General features: G+C 45.9%; 1 protein-coding gene across 1 annotated transcript; it reads right to left on the reverse strand.

The window, feature by feature from the left end:
* Positions 1-10916: 10916 nt before the first annotated feature.
* On the reverse strand, positions 10917-20100 carry LOC141063330 (uncharacterized). Its single transcript, XM_073557379.1, has 3 exons — positions 20092-20100; positions 19964-20054; positions 10917-13902 (listed from the first exon to the last, which is right to left on the reverse strand). The coding sequence occupies exons 1-3, from the start codon at positions 20098-20100 to the stop codon at positions 12797-12799; spliced, it is 1206 nt and encodes a 401-aa protein (XP_073413480.1). The 3' UTR covers positions 10917-12796.
* Between the last annotated feature and the right edge of the window lie 267 nt (positions 20101-20367).

A 20367-nucleotide genomic window follows, 5' to 3' on the forward strand; every position in this document is an offset into this window, starting at 1 on the left:
ACTGACCCTCTCCCACATATGGTAACAATTGTACCAGCTCGGACACAAGTGGTGGAACAGATTAAATGTCTCGGTGTGGTGGTCTGGTCTAACTTTACAGACTATACAGCATTAAACATTAACCTCTTACTTGAGAGACTTAGATCCAAAATAAATGTGAGGTATAAATTGCCTGTCTGTAATAGGTCGGGGGGAATCTCATTAAAGTGATTTTGAGGCCACAATTGTTGTATTTGCTTCCCAGTTCTCCATGTTGAATCTCTCCTCCCATATTCCAAAAGGTGCAGTCATTGTTCAGAGAACTGATATGGTGCAAGCGAAATGCAAGGATAAAACTGGCATCACTTCAAAGGGACAAAACTGGGGGAGGTATGGAGATTCCAGATCCATGGATCTATTTTACAGCTTTACAGATGGAACATTTTCATGGGTGGGGAAAAAAAAAAAGAATATGGGCAAGAATGGTAGTCATGTCCTTCAAGAACAAAAATGGGTGTCACTCATATATGTGCTGTAGGTGGGCACTAAGTACACAGATATAAAGACCAACCTTAGCAATAATGTACAAGGTGTGGGACAGGGGAAGAGATTGTTGGGGATAAGGGAATACTCTCATGTTACCCCATTATGGCAAAATCAGTGACTGGTGGAGTTAACTGGTTTCGGAGGTTGGGAATCAAGGGGATTTCAGACTTTAGATCGGTTAGTAGAAAATGGAATGCTAAAAAGCTTTAACAAACTACTACAAGAGTTTGGATTGCCTCACGGCCACTTCTTTCGATATCTACAACTTAGGCATGCATATCTAACTCAGCTTAGCACTGCGGCACCGGATATACGGAAAAAAATATTTACTGGACTCAATAGTGGCTGCAAAATATATGACCGGCTTAATTTTAAACATCTATCAGCAATTCTTACACTTTCACATGGGGGACCATCCCCTGACTGCTACATTAAAATAGGAAGCAGATGTGAGGCTGATTACGGAAGTTTTGAATCCACAATTGATATCTCTATTTCACAAGCATTGTATCAAGCTCGCAAACTTGTTGCACAACATTGGCTAGACGCTCAACCACCGACAGATAATAAATAAGCAAAACCATATTTGGTTGGAAATTTGACAACATCTGGGGATCCTGATTGAATATCCAGGCCTACCATCTGGAGAACTCCTGAAAGATAACAGATGGCAATTTCAGGCTTCAGGAACACTTGTAGTATCATCAGTCTAGGTTAAATGATATAAGTAGGGCCAGTACACAAGCAAATTAATTATGATAATTGAATGGCAGATATTCTAATGTAATACACATCATAAAAAAATAATAATATGAATACAGATTTCTCTAGAGTGTTAATTTGGCGAAAATTTTGCAATTTTCCAACTTTGAATTTTTATGCCCTTAAATCACAGAGATACGGCACACAAAAAACTTAATAAGTAACATTTCCCACATGTGACGAACAGCCCACCGCCGTTCGTCCACTTACGGGCGACACTAACGGGAGTCCCGCTGCCACCAAAACGCGACGGACAGCGGACCCTGTGTCACCACTATGTCACAGTCCCACCACTGACACGGGTGTATCAGCGGACGGAGGGGCGTGACACAATGCCGGCACACGGCTATCACAGGCGCAGTGGGGCTTATCTTAGTTATCCCAACACTGGCACCATGTGACCAAAAATATCCAGCAAGCTAATCTCGCTCTACAATTTGCCGCAGGGGGAGTTTAATTTGGATGCCCCACCACTGCTATCAATCTTCCAAGTACTGCGGGGATTTATGTATATCCCACTTTCTCAGTTCCACTTTGGAACTCACAGCTCTCCGGCGCCCCCCTTACCCTCAGGTCAGTCAGGGAACTGCACCTAGGATAATTGGTCGCCGGACGGGCTGCCTGTTGTGAACCGGCAATTAGGCTTCTGCAGTAAGGGAATTATCAATGCTGTGGCTGCAGACCCTTATTCAGCAATATAAGACCCTTCTGTACTGCCAGCAAGCCGTAATAGCCGTGCACAACGCGCTGCCACCAGTCACGGTTACTTAATTCACAGTGTTAAATTAAGAGGGTCCGTGACAAACCCTTTGAATTAGTAGCGATTATCTATCAAAGGCGTATAGTTCGATTCTTAGAGCATAGAGACAGATCTAAATAATTTCATTTATTTTCCGAAAGAGGACAGTGATTACAGATAAAAGTTGCTATAAAATTGAGACATAAAATATGTACAGTACAGGTATAAAATAAAAGTGGAGAAAACAAAGAGATTACACTCACAGTTCCATATTGTTCCTTAGGCAGACCATGCGGCTAAGGTGGGTGGAGGCGGAGCTGCACTTCTCCGCTCATCTGGATCTTTCTAGCACGACGACTTGAGCTGTTCTGAGCTGGTTCTGCCAGGGAATGCCTTATAGACTTTCCTATGTGACATCACAGAGAGGTGCATTCTGGGTTGATCCCACCTCTCTTATCCAAGTTATGTTTTGGCTACAAAACTTAGATTAGCTATAACTTTATGGGAGAAGCTGGTATGGACTCATCAGTGGTATCATGTTTCCCAGCGTAATGAGCCCATCAAGAAAACATCAAACATCTATGCGATATGACCGTCCATTTGGGCGCAAATCATATCTCAGGTTCTGGACATCCGAGAGTTTTGCAACAGGCACCACAGCGAAGCTGGGTCTGCTCGGATCGCAGAAATATGATTTTTATATTTCTGCTGGGTATGGTTTTCGCGGGACAATCCCTTATTGTTTTATTCAAACTCCTGGTTTCAAACAAAGAGTTTAGTTCCCGCACTTTTTTTTCTCTTTCAGCTGAGAGAAGCCAAATGGTGTGAGGAAGATGGTCTAGCTAATTAACATTCCTGCTCTTCCAGAGGAAGTGGCAGGGTTGATAAAACCTGGGGGGAAGGAATTCCTATTACTGACAGTTTACAATGTCCTAGGATGGAGGATTTGTTAGCACATTGCAACAGAAAACATATCTTGCCGACATTGTACATCACACCTCCCCCCTTAAGAGGGCGCTAAGGAGGCATTACCTCTCGGTAATCTGCCATGCGCACCTCAGCGGGTTCGCCCCGGCGGGACAACCCATCGGCATTGCCGTTTTCACTGCCCTTCCTGTGTTTTACAGTAAAATCGTACTGTTGAAGGGCAAGGCTCCAGCGGAGCAATCTTCCATTGGTTCCGGACACTGTGTGCAACCAGCTCAGAGGGTTGTGGTCGGTTACCACCGTGAAGGCGCGCCCATACAGGTAGGGCTGCAAACGCTGCAGTGCCCACACCATGGCCAGACACTCCTTCTCGATGGTCGAGTATGCCACTTCACTCGGCAAAAGTTTCCGGCTCAGGTACAACACGGGGTGCTCTTGGTCCCCCGAGTCGACCTGGCTAAGCACAGCACCGAGGCCAAACTCGCTGGCGTCGGTCTGTACCAGAAACGGGCGACTGCTGTCGACTGCTCTCAACACTGGAGAGTTGCACAGGGCTGCTTTCAAAGCTTGGAAAGCCGCCTCACAGTCATCTGTCCAGTTGACTGTTTGGGGTAGCCTCTGCTTGGTGAGGTCAGTCAAGGGTTTGGCAAGGGCGCTATAGTCCTGTACGAACCGCCTATAGTACCCTGCAGTGCCCAAGAAGGACTTCACCTGTTTCTTGGTCCTGGGGGTGGGCCAGGACACGATTGCGTCCACTTTTTCTGGCTCCGGACTCATGGAACCCCCGCCTACCCGGTGCCCCAGGTAGTGGACCTCGCGCATGCCTATCTGGCACTTCCCCGGCTTGATGGTCAGGCCTGCCTGGTGAAGACGCTTGAGCACCTCCTGGAGGTGCTGAAGGTGTTCCTCCCAGGTGGAACTGAAGACGGCAATATCATCTAAGTACGCCACTGCGTACTCCTCCAGTCCCCGAAGCAGGTGGTTGACCATCCGCTGGAAAGTGGCAGGGGCATTCTTCATGCCGAAGGGCATGACCGTGGACTCGTACAGTCCAAAGGGGGTGATAAAGGCGGATTTCTCCTGCGCCTCAGGGCTCAGGGGAATCTGCCAGTATCCCCGACTCAAATCCATGATGGATATGTAGTTGGCGTTTGTCAACCGCTCGAGCAGATCCTCGATGCGCGGCATTGGGTGGGCATCAGAGGTTGTGATGGCGTTGAGCCCCCTGTAGTCCACGCAGAACCGGGTGGTTCCATCCTTTTTAGGAACGAGGACTACAGGTGAAGCCCACGCACCTTTTGACCGTCGAATCACTCCCAGCCTTAACATCTCATCGACCTCTCTGCGCATGACTTGTTGCACCGTTTCAGAGATCCGATAAGGTGTTCGCCGTAATGGGGCATGATTCCCGGTGTCCACCTCATGAACCGCTAACTCCGTCCTCCCAGGACGGTTGGTGAACACGGGCCGGAAGAGTTCCAGGGTGGCCATCAACTGCAACCGCTGGGACACGGTGAGTGAACCACTTATCTCCATGTCCTCAATGGACCCATCGGCCTTGGCCTGGGCCAGCATGTCCAGGAGGGAATCTTCCTCCCCATCCTCTGGCAGATTGCAGACCGGTAGGATGCAAGCTTCACGTTCGTAGTGCGCCTTCAGCATGTTGACGTGAAAGGCCTTGCGCCTACCCCGAGCATGGTCAAGCGTGACCACGTAGGTGACCGGGTTGAGCTGTTGGTGGACGACGTACGGGCCTTCCCAGGCTGCCTGAAGCTTATCCGTTGGTACCGGGACCAACACCCACACCTTTTGACCCACCTGGTAGGTCCGCTCCCGGGCGTTCTGGTCGTACCAGCGCTTCTGGTCAGCCTGAGCCTGCGTCATGTTGTCATGCACCAACTGCGTCAAGGTCTGCATCTTGTCACGGAAGCGCATGACATAATCCACGATGGACACTTCTGTGGGGTTTGGCTCATCTTCCCAGGATTCTCTTATCAACCCAAGGGGTCCCCGGACTCGCCTGCCATACAGGAGCTCGAAGGGGGAGAACCCGGTCGAAGCCTGCGGAACTTCTCTGTAAGCGAACAGCAGGTGTGGGAGGTACCGCTCCCAGTCGCGCCCTTGGGTCTCAACCAGTATGTGGAGCATCTGTTTGAGGGTACCGTTGAAACGTTCACACAAACCGTTAGTCTGTGGGTGATACGGACTCGATACCAGCTGCGTCACCTGCATTTTCTCACAGAGAGCCTCCATTAGGCGAGACATGAATTGGGGCCCTTGATCGGTAAGCATCTCCCTGGGAAATCCTACTCTTGAAAAGATGGTCACCAGTGCGTCAGCCACCTTATCTGCCCTGGTTGAAGACAGAGCTACTGCCTCTGGGTACCGGGTAGCGTAGTCTACCACGGTGAGAATGTATCGCTTTCCGGAGCTGCTGGGGACGGACAGCGGTCCTACAATGTCCACCGCGATTCTCTGGAAAGGCTCCTCTATCACCGGCAAAGGAATAAGGGGAGCCTTAAGAGCAGGCCCCGCCTTACCCACTTTTTGACAGGTGGCACAGGAGCGGCAGTAGTGTGTTACATCTGTCCCCATCTTGGGCCAATAGAAGTGTTGAGACAGCCGTGCCTTTGTTTTGCTGATCCCCAAGTGTCCAGCGAGTGGAATCTCATGGGCAATCCGCAACAACTCAGTTCTGAACTGATAGGGGACGACCAGCTGTCTTTCCCTCAACCACTCCTTTTTAGGATCTCCGGGTACTGTCTCCCGGTACAACCTTCCTCGTTCCCAGAACACCCTCTCCTTATCAGACTTGGAGGTGGGCGTCTCGGCGAGACCTCTCAATTTCTCCAGGCTGTCATCTGAGTGCAGAGCAGCCTGGAACTCCATGCTGGAGGCTGCCAGAAGTGATGTCAGGGTCCCCTCTTTACTGGGACCCTCTGGAACCGGCTCTGGGTTCACCTCTGGTTCAGTCTCTCCTGTAACAGCAGAGGGTCCAGAAGACAGTGCGTTACCTGCGATCTGGACACTCTGACTGCGTGTGACAGCTGCTATGTATGCTGTCTCCCTGGGGATTTCTGCAGACCCACCAGCTGGTGCTGCCCTGGGCTCTACCTCCCCATCCACCCCCAACACTTCAGGAGCAGTGCTACTTATGGGCCAGTTACCTTCCTCGGTGGCACTGGTCAGCTGCATGGCATTACCTTCCTCATGGTCCCCATGCACCTCCCCATTCTCTTGAGCACCGTTGCTTGCTCCTGCCAGGGGTTCCTCAGCCGTCTCACTCCGCAGAGTGACGGGGCTGAGCACCTCGGTACCTGTGGACACATCTACCGTTTCAAAGAAAGGGTTAACGTGTTCAGTCGGCACAGATACATCAACATCATCATTCCTAGGAAAAGAATGGTTATCAGTTTGCTTTGGTACATTCACATCAGCATCAGCATCGTACCTGGGGAAAGAATGGTTGTTAGTTGCATCATTACTCATCAAGGCATTAGCAGGTAACACATTCAGTTTCCCATCATCAACATCATCAGGGTTAACGTTACCCTTATTATCAGTTTGGGGAAGGGTGTCAGGGACATAGTATGCAACCATCCTCCCCAAGTCAGTCCCCAATAAAACATCAGTGGGCAAATTTTCAGACACTCCCACCTCCCTCAACCCGCTCCCGGCACCCCAGTCAAGAAAAACTCGTGCCACTGGCAAGGGACAACGGGTGCCTCCAATCCCGGTGGCAGTCAGGGTTTTCCCCTCAACAAACTCTTCAGGGGCCGCCAGTCCAGGACGGATGAGGGTTCGTTCAGCCCCGGTGTCCTTGAGGCCTGTAGCAAGACGGGCCCCCACCTGAACAGGTTGAACGTTGTCGTCAGCCCTCCCAACCACACCTCCCACCAAAAGAACAGAGGCATTGGGCCCGGGGGCCTTGGCTGGGGGGTTCTTCGGCCTGTTCGGACAGGTGTAAAAGAAGTGACCAGGCCGCTGGCAGTGGTGACACAGGCGACTGTCAGTAGCCGGCCTGTTGTTGGCAACAGGGACAGGGCCTCCGGAGGGACGGCTAGCTGGGGCATTGGGGTTGGTTGCTGGCTTACCCCCTTTCCAGCTGGTGGCGACTGGCCTCCGCGTCTCGGGCTTCCGGTTGGCCTCGTGGTTGTCGGCGATCTGCGCCGCTTTGTCCGCGTTCGTTGGTTCGCGGTCCAGGATGAACTGTCGGACCTCAGCTGGGCAGAGATGCAGGAACTGGTCTTTGATCATCAGGTCCCGTAGCTGCTCAAAGGTTTCAACGGACAGTCCATGGATCCACTGGTCAAAGTGGGTCCTGAGTCCTTGCACCACATCACTGTAGCTATCGTGTGGGCCACGTTGGAGGTGTCGGAACTTCTTTCGGTATACCTCAGGTGTCAGCCGGTATTTGGCGATCAGCGCCTGCTTTATGGCGTCATAGTCATCATCGGCTTCTGGCGGAAGAGAAGCAAATGCCTCCAGGGCTTTGCCTTTTAGCCCTGGGGTCAAGTACCTTGCCCATTGGTCTCTAGGCAGCTGGTACTGTCTGCAGGCTTTCTCAAAGGCTCGCAGAAATGTGTCCATGTCCCCGTCCTTTTCCATCACGGGAAAATGCTCTGGCCGGGGTTTAGGAGTCTGGACGCTGCTGGGCTCACGGCTTCGGGCTGTGAGGGCATTCCCACCCCGCTGGAGTACCTCCAGTTCATGGGCCCTCTGCGCCTGGCGCTCGGCTCTCTCAGCCTCAGCTTGGCGCTCAGCTCTCTCCGCCTGGCGCTCGGCTCGCTGCTCTGCTCTCTCTCGAGCTTGCTGGATCAGCCTCACCCGCCCATCACTGTCTTCGGCGGGGAGTTCGTCCAAGGCCATTTGCAGATAGGGGTCCACCCCGTTCTGGTTGAATGTGGGGCCAGCGCTCAGGAGTGGAGCCTCTGCTGCAGCCCCATTGCAACTTGGGCCAACTTCTGCGCTCGCTGGATTCTGGTCGTTGTCCAGCTGCACTAGAGCCGCGATCATTTGAGCTCTGTTTTTGTTCGTGGCGTCAAGGCCTTGGTACGTGCATAACGCAGCAAGAACTTCCTTTGTCTGCCGGGTGTACCAAGGTTCTCCTTTTGCCGCCATGGTTGCCAAATAAAAGATAGAAAAAGAAAAACGAAGAAACGGGAGGGGGATACTTGCAAGTACACACTAATGTCTCAGGACTAGTAACCACTGAGTCTGTTCTCCAAAACCTATGATGCAGGATTCCCGCAGGAACCGTGCAGGTTTTTAGTGAGAGGAATGATTGCTCAAACCAAATCACTAATGCTCTAGGATTATCCCACCGCGCTGCCACCAATATGTGACGAACAGCCCACCGCCGTTCGTCCACTTACGGGCGACACTAACGGGAGTCCCGCTGCCACCAAAACGCGACGGACAGCGGACCCTGTGTCACCACTATGTCACAGTCCCACCACTGACACGGGTGTATCAGCGGACGGAGGGGCGTGACACAATGCCGGCACACGGCTATCACAGGCGCAGTGGGGCTTATCTTAGTTATCCCAACACTGGCACCATGTGACCAAAAATATCCAGCAAGCTAATCTCGCTCTACAATTTGCCGCAGGGGGAGTTTAATTTGGATGCCCCACCACTGCTATCAATCTTCCAAGTACTGCGGGGATTTATGTATATCCCACTTTCTCAGTTCCACTTTGGAACTCACAGCTCTCCGGCGCCCCCCTTACCCTCAGGTCAGTCAGGGAACTGCACCTAGGATAATTGGTCGCCGGACGGGCTGCCTGTTGTGAACCGGCAATTAGGCTTCTGCAGTAAGGGAATTATCAATGCTGTGGCTGCAGACCCTTATTCAGCAATATAAGACCCTTCTGTACTGCCAGCAAGCCGTAATAGCCGTGCACAACGCGCTGCCACCAGTCACGGTTACTTAATTCACAGTGTTAAATTAAGAGGGTCCGTGGCAAACCCTTTGAATTAGTAGCGATTATCTATCAAAGGCGTATAGTTCGATTCTTAGAGCATAGAGACAGATCTAAATAATTTCATTTATTTTCCGAAAGAGGACAGTGATTACAGATAAAAGTTGCTATAAAATTGAGACATAAAATATGTACAGTACAGGTATAAAATAAAAGTGGAGAAAACAAAGAGATTACACTCACAGTTCCATATTGTTCCTTAGGCAGACCATGCGGCTAAGGTGGGTGGAGGCGGAGCTGCACTTCTCCGCTCATCTGGATCTTTCTAGCACGACGACTTGAGCTGTTCTGAGCTGGTTCTGCCAGGGAATGCCTTATAGACTTTCCTATGTGACATCACAGAGAGGTGCATTCTGGGTTGATCCCACCTCTCTTATCCAAGTTATGTTTTGGCTACAAAACTTAGATTAGCTATAACTTTATGGGAGAAGCTGGTATGGACTCATCAGTGGTATCATGTTTCCCAGCGTAATGAGCCCATCAAGAAAACATCAAACATCTATGCGATATGACCGTCCATTTGGGCGCAAATCATATCTCAGGTTCTGGACATCCGAGAGTTTTGCAACAGGCACCACAGCGAAGCTGGGTCTGCTCGGATCGCAGAAATAGGATTTTTATATTTCTGCTGGGTATGGTTTTCGCGGGACAATCCCTTATTGTTTTATTCAAACTCCTGGTTTCAAACAAAGAGTTTAGTTCCCGCACTTTTTTTTCTCTTTCAGCTGAGAGAAGCCAAATGGTGTGAGGAAGATGGTCTAGCTAATTAACATTCCTGCTCTTCCAGAGGAAGTGGCAGGGTTGATAAAACCTGGGGGGAAGGAATTCCTATTACTGACAGTTTACAATGTCCTAGGATGGAGGATTTGTTAGCACATTGCAACAGAAAACATATCTTGCCGACATTGTACATCACACCACATGTTTACTTTACATCAGCATAATTTTGGAACCCAAAATTTTTTTTGCTAGGAAGTTATAAGGGTTAAAAGTTGACCAGCGATTTCTCATGACATCATTTTTTTTTTTAGGGACCACATCACATTTGAAGTCACTTTGAGCGGTCAGTATGAAAGAAAATACCCAAAAGTGACACCATTCTAAAAACTGCACCCCTGACAGTACTCAAAACCACATTCAAGGAGTTTATTAACTCTTCAGGTGCTTCACAGGAATTTTTTGAATGTTTAAAAAAAAAACTTTTTTAGAGAAAAAAAATATTTCCGGTCCAATTTTTATTTTACCAAGGGTAGCAGGAGAAATTGGACTGCAAAAGGAATTGAGCATTTTGTCCTGAGTATGCTATACCCCATTTGTGAGGGTAAACCACTGTTTGGGTGCATGGCAGAGCTCGGAAGGGAAGGAGCGCCGTTTGACTTTTTCATCACAAAATTGTCTAGAATTGAAATCGGACGCCATGTCACGTTTGGAGAGACCCTGATGTGTTTAAACAGTGGAAACTCCCCACAAGTGACCCCATTTTGGAAACTAAACTCCCCAAGGAAGTTATCTAGAAGTTTATAACGCCGAGGCGTGAAAATTAAATCTTTTTCACAAAAATGCTATTTTTGCCCCCAATTTTTTATTTTCCCAAGGGTAACAGGAGAAATTGGACCCCAAAAGGTGTGCAATTTGTCCTGAGTAGGCTGATACCCCATATGTGGGGGAAAAGCACTGTTTGGGCACATGGCAGAGCTCGGAAAGAGCACCGATTGACTTTTTCAACACAGAATTGGCTGGAATGGAGATCAGATGCCATGTCACATTTGGAGAGCCCCTGATGTGCCTAAACAGTAGAAACCCCCCCAATTCTAACTCGAACCCTAACCCCAACACACCCCTAACCCTAGCCCCAACCATAATGGAAAAGTAGAAATAAATACTTTTTTTAATGTTATTATTTTTCCCCTAAGTAAGGGGGTGATAAAGGGGGATTTGATTTACTATTTATAGCGGGTTTTCATGTTTTGCAGCTGTCACATGCTAAAAGACACTTTTTATTGTAAAATACTTTTTGCATCACCATATTTTGAGAGCTATAATTTTTCCATATTTCGACCCACAGAGTCGTGTGAGGTCTTATATATTTCCATCACAGTCCCGCAAAAAATATGTATATATATGTATTTCATGTAGATCTCACTTGCATGTATACTCCTATATATGCATATCTGATATATACTATAATCAATTGATTAGAATGACCTAATAACCCCATAAACCAGACAAGTGCAAACCAGACAGCTCCTTGGTACATTCCAGACTCTAAAAAACAGGAACCAACACCAGATGGCCCAAGCTGATGTCTCGATTTTTGCTGATTAGCAGGAAAAGGCGACAGCTACTCATAAATTGCTAAATCAGCCATTTTGTTATGCCTTGACCAGAATCCTCCATATACTCAAACAGCCAATAACATTGAAGCTTGACAATATGGGAATCAACTAACCACCCCCTTCTATATGCAATTATAAAACCATGTATGTACAATAAACCATGAGTATTGATGGAATGTTATTCTGTCACTTTGGTGTACAGTCTCATTCTTGATTCTTGAGCGCTCAAAAATACTCAGTCTAATTGGGAACGGCCACAGCACACACAGGGATAGATTTATCCTAACCAAATTTCCATAACAGGATGAGTTGACGTTTTCATTGGTACCATTTTTGGGCATGTGACATTTTTTTATCACTCTTTATTCCGATTTTTGGGACACAGAGTGAACAAAAACCAGCATTTCATGAATTTCTTTTTCGGGGGGTGTTTATACCGTTCCATGTGTGGTAAAATTGATAAAGCAGTTTTATTCTTCGGGTCAGTACGATTACAGCGATACCTCATTTATTTTTTATGTTTTGGCGCTTTTGTACAATAAAAACAATTTTATTTAAAAAAAAATTTTGCATCGCTTTATTCTGCGAGCTACAACTTTTTAATTTTTTCACTGATGACGCTGTATGGCAGCTCGTTTTTTGCGGGACAAGATGACGTTTTCAGCGGTACCATGTTTAATTATATCCATCTTTTTGATCGCGTGTTATTGCACTTTTTGATCGGCCGTATGATGATTAAGTATCATTTTTGCCTTGTTTTTTCTTTTGGAAGGGGTTCTCTAAAGGGGTTAACTAGTGGGACAGTTTTATATAGGGCGGGTCGTTACGGACAAGGCGATACTAAATATGTGTACTTTTATTGTTTTTTTTTATTTACCAAAAAAAGAATTAGGGAATATTTTTTCTTTTCTTTTATTTAGGAATTTTTATAAAATAATTTTTAAGGTTTTTTTTTTTTTTTGTTTTTTTTACATTATTATATTGTCCCAGTGTGGGACAATACTGTATAGTGTCAGATCGCTGATCTGACACTTTGCAGTGCACTTTGTCAGATCAGCAATCTGACAGGCACTGCAGGAGGATTTCTCAGTGCCTGCTCTCAGCAGGCACTTAGAAAGCCACCTCCCTGCAGGACCCCGAAGGCCCCGTGGCCATTTTGGATCTGGGGGCCTGCAGGAAGCAGGAACGAGCACATCTCGTTGTTCCAAGGGGCTCAGGGAAGCACGCAGGGATTCTTCCCTATGCCCCGGTACACTGCGATCATGTTTGATCGCAGTGTGCCAGGGGTTAATGTGCCGGGGTGGTCCGTGACCGCTCCTGGCACATAGTGCCGGGTGTCAGCTGTGATAATCAGCTGACACCCGGTCGCGATCAGCTGCACTCCCCCCCGTGAGCGCAGGTGACCGCAATAACGTACTATCCCATCCACGGTCATACGGGCCCGGGTCACGTGGACGGGATAGTACGTCAAATGTCAGAAAGGGGTTAAGAAAATATCATTTCCATTTAAAATATTTTTCACATTAAGAACATGAAAAAGGCTTCTCTCCTGTGTGGGTTCTCTGGTGGCGATCAAGATGCGCTTTCCGGGTAAAACATTTCCTACATTCTGAACATGAAAAAGGCTTCTCCCCTGTGTGAGTTCTGTGGTGCATAACAAGATTACTTTTCCAGTTAAAACATTTTCCACATTCTGAACAGGAAAAAGGCTTCTCCCCTGAGTGAGTTCTCTGGTGGTGCTCAAAATGCGCTTTCCGGGTAAAACATTTCCCACATTCAGAACATGTAAAAGGCTTCTCCCCTGTATGGGTTCTCTGGTGTCTATCAAGATCCTGCTTCCAGTTAAAACATTTTCCACATTCTGAACATGAAAAAGGGGTCTCCCCTGTGTGGGTTCTCTGGTGTATAACAAGATTCCTTTTGTGTCTAAAACATTTCCCACATTCTGAACATGAAAAAGGCTTCTCCCCTGTGTGGGTTCTCTGGTGTCTATCAAGACGCTGTTTCCAGTTAAAACATTTCCCACACTTTGAACAGGAAAAAGGCTTCTCCCCTGTGTGGGTTCTCTGGTGGTGATCAAGATGCGCTTTCAAGGTAAAACATTTCCCACATTTGGAGCAAGAAAAAGGCTTCTCCCCTGTGTGAGTTCTGTGGTGTATAACAAGATTCCTTTTCCAGTTAAAACATTTCCCACATTCTGAACAGGAAAAAGGCTTCTCCCCTGTGTGAGTTCTCTGGTGTATAACAAAATCTGATTTCTGGTTAAAACATTTCCCACACTTGGAACAAGAAAATCTGCTCTCTGCTGTTTGAATTGTTTGATGTTTAAGAAAAGACTTTTCAAGGGGAAAGCTATTTCCATATTCCGAAGGTGAAAACCGCTTCTTTGATTTAGGAGCAGTTTGTTTTTTAATGCTTATTTTGTGATTTTCATTTTCCTTAGTAGTCAGTAATGAATCAGAAGATGGGACCCGTTTCATAGGATCAGATGACAGATCTTTGCTGTGAATGGATGATGATATATCTGGAGTAACAGCAATCACTTCAATTGTATCCTGTGTGATGTCAAGATCATCTGATTTAAAAATTGAAGATGTCAGCGTTCCCTCTGATCTTCTGGTACAGTCATCTGCTAAGAATAAAACCAATTATTATTTTTCAATTAAATATCCTCAAACTTAATATTTTTGAACATTTCTACTTAACTTGCCAATTTTTAATGACAGTTTATGTAAAAAATTTGAATTATTCACCAGAATGACAGTATCACAGTCTAATAGAAAGCCTCATAATATGAACCAGTAGTGTGTGGTGTTCAACTGTTTGTTCATTCTGCTTCCCAAATATGGAATAAAGAGTCACCAATGCTATGTAGACAAAAATATCAATAAAAAGTTCTACTCATCTCACAAAAAACAAGTCCCCACTCAGATCCATCATCCGTCAATGGAAAAACAGGAGGTTCCCACACTATTAGTGGCTCAAAGGTTCTTGAAAAGCAACATGGTTTCCATAAGCCAATTCAGCAATATCCGCTCTCCCAAAGTCAAATTTCCCCCTCGCTGCTGATCCTTGTAGTGTGCCCAAACCACATTTAGCATCCATGTATTTGGCAATACTATAGAAAGAACACTCTTAATTTACGATGTGTGTCTCCTGGAGCACAATCTGGGCACTGTGTTGGGTAATAAATGGTATATTTTCAATTTTTACTCTCCAACATTCACTGCGCGTTATTTACCGGAAATTGGCTGTGGAGTCAAAATTGTGACTATTTCTATAGATTAATTCACTGAGGGTTATACTGTCCAAAATGGAGTCACTTTATGGGGATTTCTACTGCTCGATTTTTCTGACATTTTGACATATTAGGGCTTCTACAAATGCTGTGTCCCATCTTCTCTGGGATCTGCTCCTATGATATCTGCTTATTCAGTCTGCAGGCGGCGCTGGTAGTGGAGGAGACATCAGAACCTGAAGCTCTGGGTGGTGCAGGCTCTCTCCAGCCACTAAGATTAAGGTGCCTACGACATGTGGTACCATCCATTCTGGCAGTTAGGGTGTGTACGCTGTCCAGCTGGAGTAATCTGCTCCCTACTTCAGCCAATTGGAAAGTACCACACCCTACTAAAGTTCGGAGCATATTGTTGGAAGCTGCGAGATACAGGCTTGTTCTCCTCTGGTTCAGTCCTGGGTACTCAGCACCCGCCTTGTGTATTGGTTTCCTGTTGTGATCCTGGCCTGTTTACTGACGACTCTTGCATCTTCTCATTTTGTATTTTCTCTGCCCTCCCGGTTGTGGCCAGACTACCCGACTATTCCTCTAATCTCATACTACAGGAAAGCAAGTATCAACGTGGCCCAAGCCTAGGGGTCTGTGTGTAAGTCCAGATGGAGAGGGGTTAAAGAAGATCATGGATGATGGGCAAAACCGTGACTATAGACAATAACACTTCTTCTGAAATAATCAAGCTGAACAGTCTGTTTAACCCCTTAAGGACCAAGCCATTTTGTAGGTTAATGACCAGGCCTTAATTTTGAAATTGGACCACTGTCCCTTCATGTTCTTATTACTTTGGAATGCTTCAACGGATCCCGCTGAGTCTGAGAATGTTTTTTTCGTGACATATTGTACTTTGTGGTAGTGGTAACATTTCTTTGATATGACTTGTGTTTATTTATGAAAAAAATGGAAATATGGCGAAAATTTTTAAAAGTTTGCAATTTTCAAATTTGTTATTTTTATGCCCTTAAATCAGAGATACTGTAGGACACAAAAAAAAATTAATAAGTAACATTTCCCACATGTCTACTTTACATCAGCATAATTTTGTAAACAAATTTTTTTTTTGTTAGGAAGTTATAAGGGTTAAAGTTGACCAGCGATTTCTCATTCTTCCAACAAAATTTACAAAACCATTTCTTTAGGGACCACCTCACATTTGAAGCCACTTTGAGGGGTCTATATGGCAGAAAATACCCCAAAGTGACACCATGCTAAAAACTGCATCCCTCAAGGTGCTCAAAACCACATTCAAGAAGTTTATTAACCCTTTAGGTACTTCACAAGAATTGAAGCAATGTGGAAGGAAAAAAATTTTTCTTTGGATACAATTCTTTTTTATTTTGTCAAGGGTTTCAGGAGAAAACGAACTACAAGATTTGTTGTGCAATTTCTCCTGAGTACGCCGATACCCCATGTGTGGAGGAAGACCAATCTTTAGGCGCACGGCAGAGCTCGGAAGGGAAGCAGCACCATTTGAGATTTTGAATGTCAAATTGGCCGGAATTGAGATCGGACACCATGTCGCATTTGGAGAGCCCCTGATGTACCTAAACAGTGGAAACCCTCACATGTGACATCATTTTGGAAACTAGACCCAAGGAACTTATCTAAATGTGTGGGGAGCACTTTGAACCCCCAAGTGCGTCACAGAAATTTATAACAGAGCTGTGAAAATAAAAAAAAATCATTTTTTTCCACAAAAATGATCTGTTTGCCCCCCAATTTTTTATTTTCACAAGGGTAACAGGAGAAATTGGACCCCAAAAGTTATTGTGCAATTAGTCCTGAGTACGCTGATACCCCATATGTGGGGGGAACCAATGTGATCGCCTTACTGCGATCCTTGGGAGGCAGAATGAGCAAATCCATAAAAGGTGAAGAATTGGTGTTATTTTTTACTCCGTTCCTCGTACGGTACTAGTGATATGGCGACTTTATTCCTCAGGTCGGTGCGATTACAGCGATACCAGATTTATAACCTTTTTCATGTTTAGCTTCTCTCACACACTAAAAGACGCTTTTTTTTTGGAAGAATTTTTTGTAAGAAGTTTTTGCATCGCCGTATTTTGAGAGCTATGATTTTTCCATATTTTGGCCGACAGAGTCTTGTGCAAGCTTGATTTTTGCGGTACGAGCTGACGTTTTTATTGGTACCATTTTTGGTCACATAACAGTTTTTGATCGCTTTATATTCTGATTTTTGTGGAGGCACAATGAACAAAAAACAGAAATTCAGGAATTGTTTTATTTTTTTTTTCCATCGTTCTGCGTGTGGTAAAATTGATAAGGCAGCTTTATTCTTCAGATAACTACGATTACAGCGACACCTCATTTCTATCCTTTTTTTATGTTTTCGCGTTTTTTTTTTTTTTTTTTACACAATAAAAACTATTATAGAAAAAATAATTATTTTTGCATCGCTTTATTCTGCGAGCTATAACTTTTTGATTTTTTCGCTGATGACTCTGTGTGGTGGCTCGTTTTTTTATAGATGGGATGTTTACGAACGCGGCGATACCAAACATGTATATTTTTTTTATTTTATTTTTTTACATAAAAATGTGTATTCATTAGGAGATTCTTTAATTTTTTTTTTTAATTTTTACGTAGTCCCTTTATGAGACTTTCACTTTTGATTGATGGTATAATACATTGCAATGCTCCAGCATTGAAAGTTGCTGAGACCGTGCTGTGAGCTGTGAGCATGGTCTCAGCGGCTTTCTGTAGCTGGATGACCTGGAGATTGTCATGACAACCCCCAGGGGCATCATGGCACAGATCGGGCCCCCCGATTACATCGCGGGCATGCCGATCTGAGGGAGAGGGAGCCCCCGACCCTCTGCCTCCCCCTGAACGCTGCGATTGCGCTCGATCGCAGCAGTCAGGTACTTAACAGCCAGAGGTGGTGCGGACGCCGCTCCTGGCTGTCATTGCAGGATGCTCATCCACCGCAGCGCTGAGCTCCTGAACTGATCAGGCAGGAGATGCTGAAATTTCAGCATCTCCTGCCCGATCGCTGCTGTGTTTGGTCAGTCAGATTGACTGACCAATCACAGCACTCTTGGTGCAGGGACCGACTGCAAGGGTCCCTGCACCCCTTGCCGTGCCTGTCAGCTGTCAGACAGCTGGCGGCACTGAAAATGTCACTGCGTGTTTACACACAGTGACAGTTCAAATGCATGACGTGCACAGTCCGTCATGGTGCGGGAAGTTACACCCGGCCATGATGGACTGTGCACATCCATGGATGTTAATGGGTTAAGTATAAAAAATGAGTAATTAATAGTAAAACCTCTTCGGGGTAATTAGAGTATGGGTCTCAGTGGCTCTTGGCAATATAAAGTATCGTAAAGGGCAACATTTTCTATCACATAAGTTTCAACAAGAAATATACTTTAACATAGAACTATTTATAAGAGAGCAGAGCTGACGGGTGACGAATTTAGATCTTAGGCATTTGGAAGAGGTGATGGAGACCCTTCATTAAGGAATGCCACGGAGTTACAGACTCAGATAACTGAGGCAGGGCGATCCCACCACAATTACACTATCATACCGGTAAAAAAAGACATAGAATAAAAAAAGATCATACACCCCCGACAACAACAAACGAGGGGAGAACACTAAACTGGAGCTGCACTCATTTATGGTGGACCATTGGAGCCACTATGAGTCCTGACCAGAAGAGTAGAGAAAGTATTAGTGCCCCCATTTCAGGAGAGATTGTGCAGTAATCTGAATTCCTGAGGATGGAAAACATAATGGAATTCATGACGTTTAGTAAATCTATGAAACCAGGGCTGGAGCCAACACATCTCCTGCAGGCGGGAATAAATAAACACTGCTCAAAAAAATAAAGGAAACACTTAAACAACAGAATATAACTCCAAGTAAATCAAACTTCTGTGAAATCAAACTGTCAATAAAGGAGTGGTTCTGAAGGTGGGGGACCACTGATCACATCTCAGTACCACATCTCAGTACCACATCACAGTACCAATGCTTTCTGGCTGATGTTTTAGTTAATTTTGAATGTTGGTTTTGCTTTTACACTCATGGTAGCACGAGATGGACTCTACAACCTACACAAGTGGCTCAGGTACTGCAGGCTCATCCAGGATGGCACATCAATGCGAGCTGTGGCAAGATTTGCTGTGTCTGTCAGTGTAGTGTCCAGAGGCTGGAGGAGCTACAAGGAGACAGGCCAGTACACCAGGAGACATGGAGGGGGTTGTAGGAGGGCAACAACCCAGCAGCAGGACTGCTACCTCTGCCTTTGTGCAAGGAGGAACAGGAGTACTGCCAGAGCCCTGCAAAATGACCTCCAGCAGGCCACAAATGTCCATGTGTCTGCACAGTTAGAAACTGACTCCATGAGGATGGTCTGAGTGCCCGACATCCACAGATCACGAGCAAACCGTCTTGCCACAGCTCACATTGATGTGCCATCCTGGATGAGCTGCACTACCTGTGCCACATGCCAGAAAGCATTAGTACTGAGAAGTGGTCTGTGGTCCCCACCTGCAGAACCACTCCTCTATTGAGGGTGTCTTGATAATTGCCAATAATTTCCATCTGTTGTCTATTCCATTTACAAAACAGCATGTGAAATTGATTGTCAACCAGTGTTGCTTCCTAAGTGGACAGTTTGATTTCACAGAAGCTTGCTTTAATTGGAGTTATATTCTGTTGATTAAGTGTTCCCTATATTTTTTGAGCAGTGCATATTACAGCCCTCAGCCACGCACAGCTTAGAGATCTATCATGGCACAGGTGGAATGTTTGTCCTGTAGATTATCACAATCCTCCTTGAAGTTAGTTGGTTTTAATACAAATTGAAAAGTCAGGATAAAGGGAAACTCTGCTGTTATTGGACAGAAATTCACACTTGGCCTCACTGCACATTTACTGTTGTCGCTCATAAAAGGGAAGTTTGGCCAGAAAGACTGGACCTGGTCTTGTAGGGACCATGAGACATTCAGCAGCACAGAAGGGAGAGAAGATTCATCCGATAAGATCTCAGGGATCTAGGAAGACAACAGCATCATTACCCTCCGCTTTCTCTTACAGGCCCAGCATAAGATTTTTCTTCAAGTGATTTTCTATCTTGTCAGCACATTCTACGTACGCTGTCATTTGGCTTTATAGTTACAGATCTGGGCAGGGAACGGTCAGCGTCTCCTAATCCCAGGGGGTAGGTGGATCCTCCACGTTGTAAGTTCTATAGAAAAGGGCTTTCAATGCCAGATATCATTTCAACCATTTTGGGTGGAGGAGAATGTTGTGGTCTAGAGGCAAAATGGTGATCATGGTAATACGGCCGGACTACACCACCGATAAAGCAGCCACAGCCGGTGACTGAGAGGAATCTGTGACTTCTCTGCATTCAGTGGTTACTACTCACCTGGGTAGTCATATGTGGGAATCTCCTCTTTACACCACTCATCACCCCTCACATATGTCTCTGTAGTATTAATATGGGTCAGATCTTCATCCTGAAACAAATATTGTAAAAGTCACAGACAGATGGACAAGTCCCATCTATGATCAGCTCTAATCCTGCCATCTCCACCGTTCTCATTACACAAGTATAAAACATATAACACTGGTGGATAAAACAAGACTGAGCACAAGACCTTCACAGCCGTCTACACATCACAGGGGAGATCTCCTGACACCTTCTCTCCATCTACCTGATGATCCTGAGGAGCACTGGGATCTTCTTGGTTACAGTCCTGTGGAAGAAGAGGACGGGGACATCTCTCTGGTGTTGTCCTCTTACTGGATAGATCTGGAGGAAACACATAC

Source organism: Dendrobates tinctorius, unplaced genomic scaffold, assembly GCF_039654945.1.
Source record: "Dendrobates tinctorius isolate UK_male_01 unplaced genomic scaffold, ASM3965494v1 ptg000249l, whole genome shotgun sequence".
Lineage (NCBI taxonomy): Eukaryota > Metazoa > Chordata > Amphibia > Anura > Dendrobatidae > Dendrobates > Dendrobates tinctorius.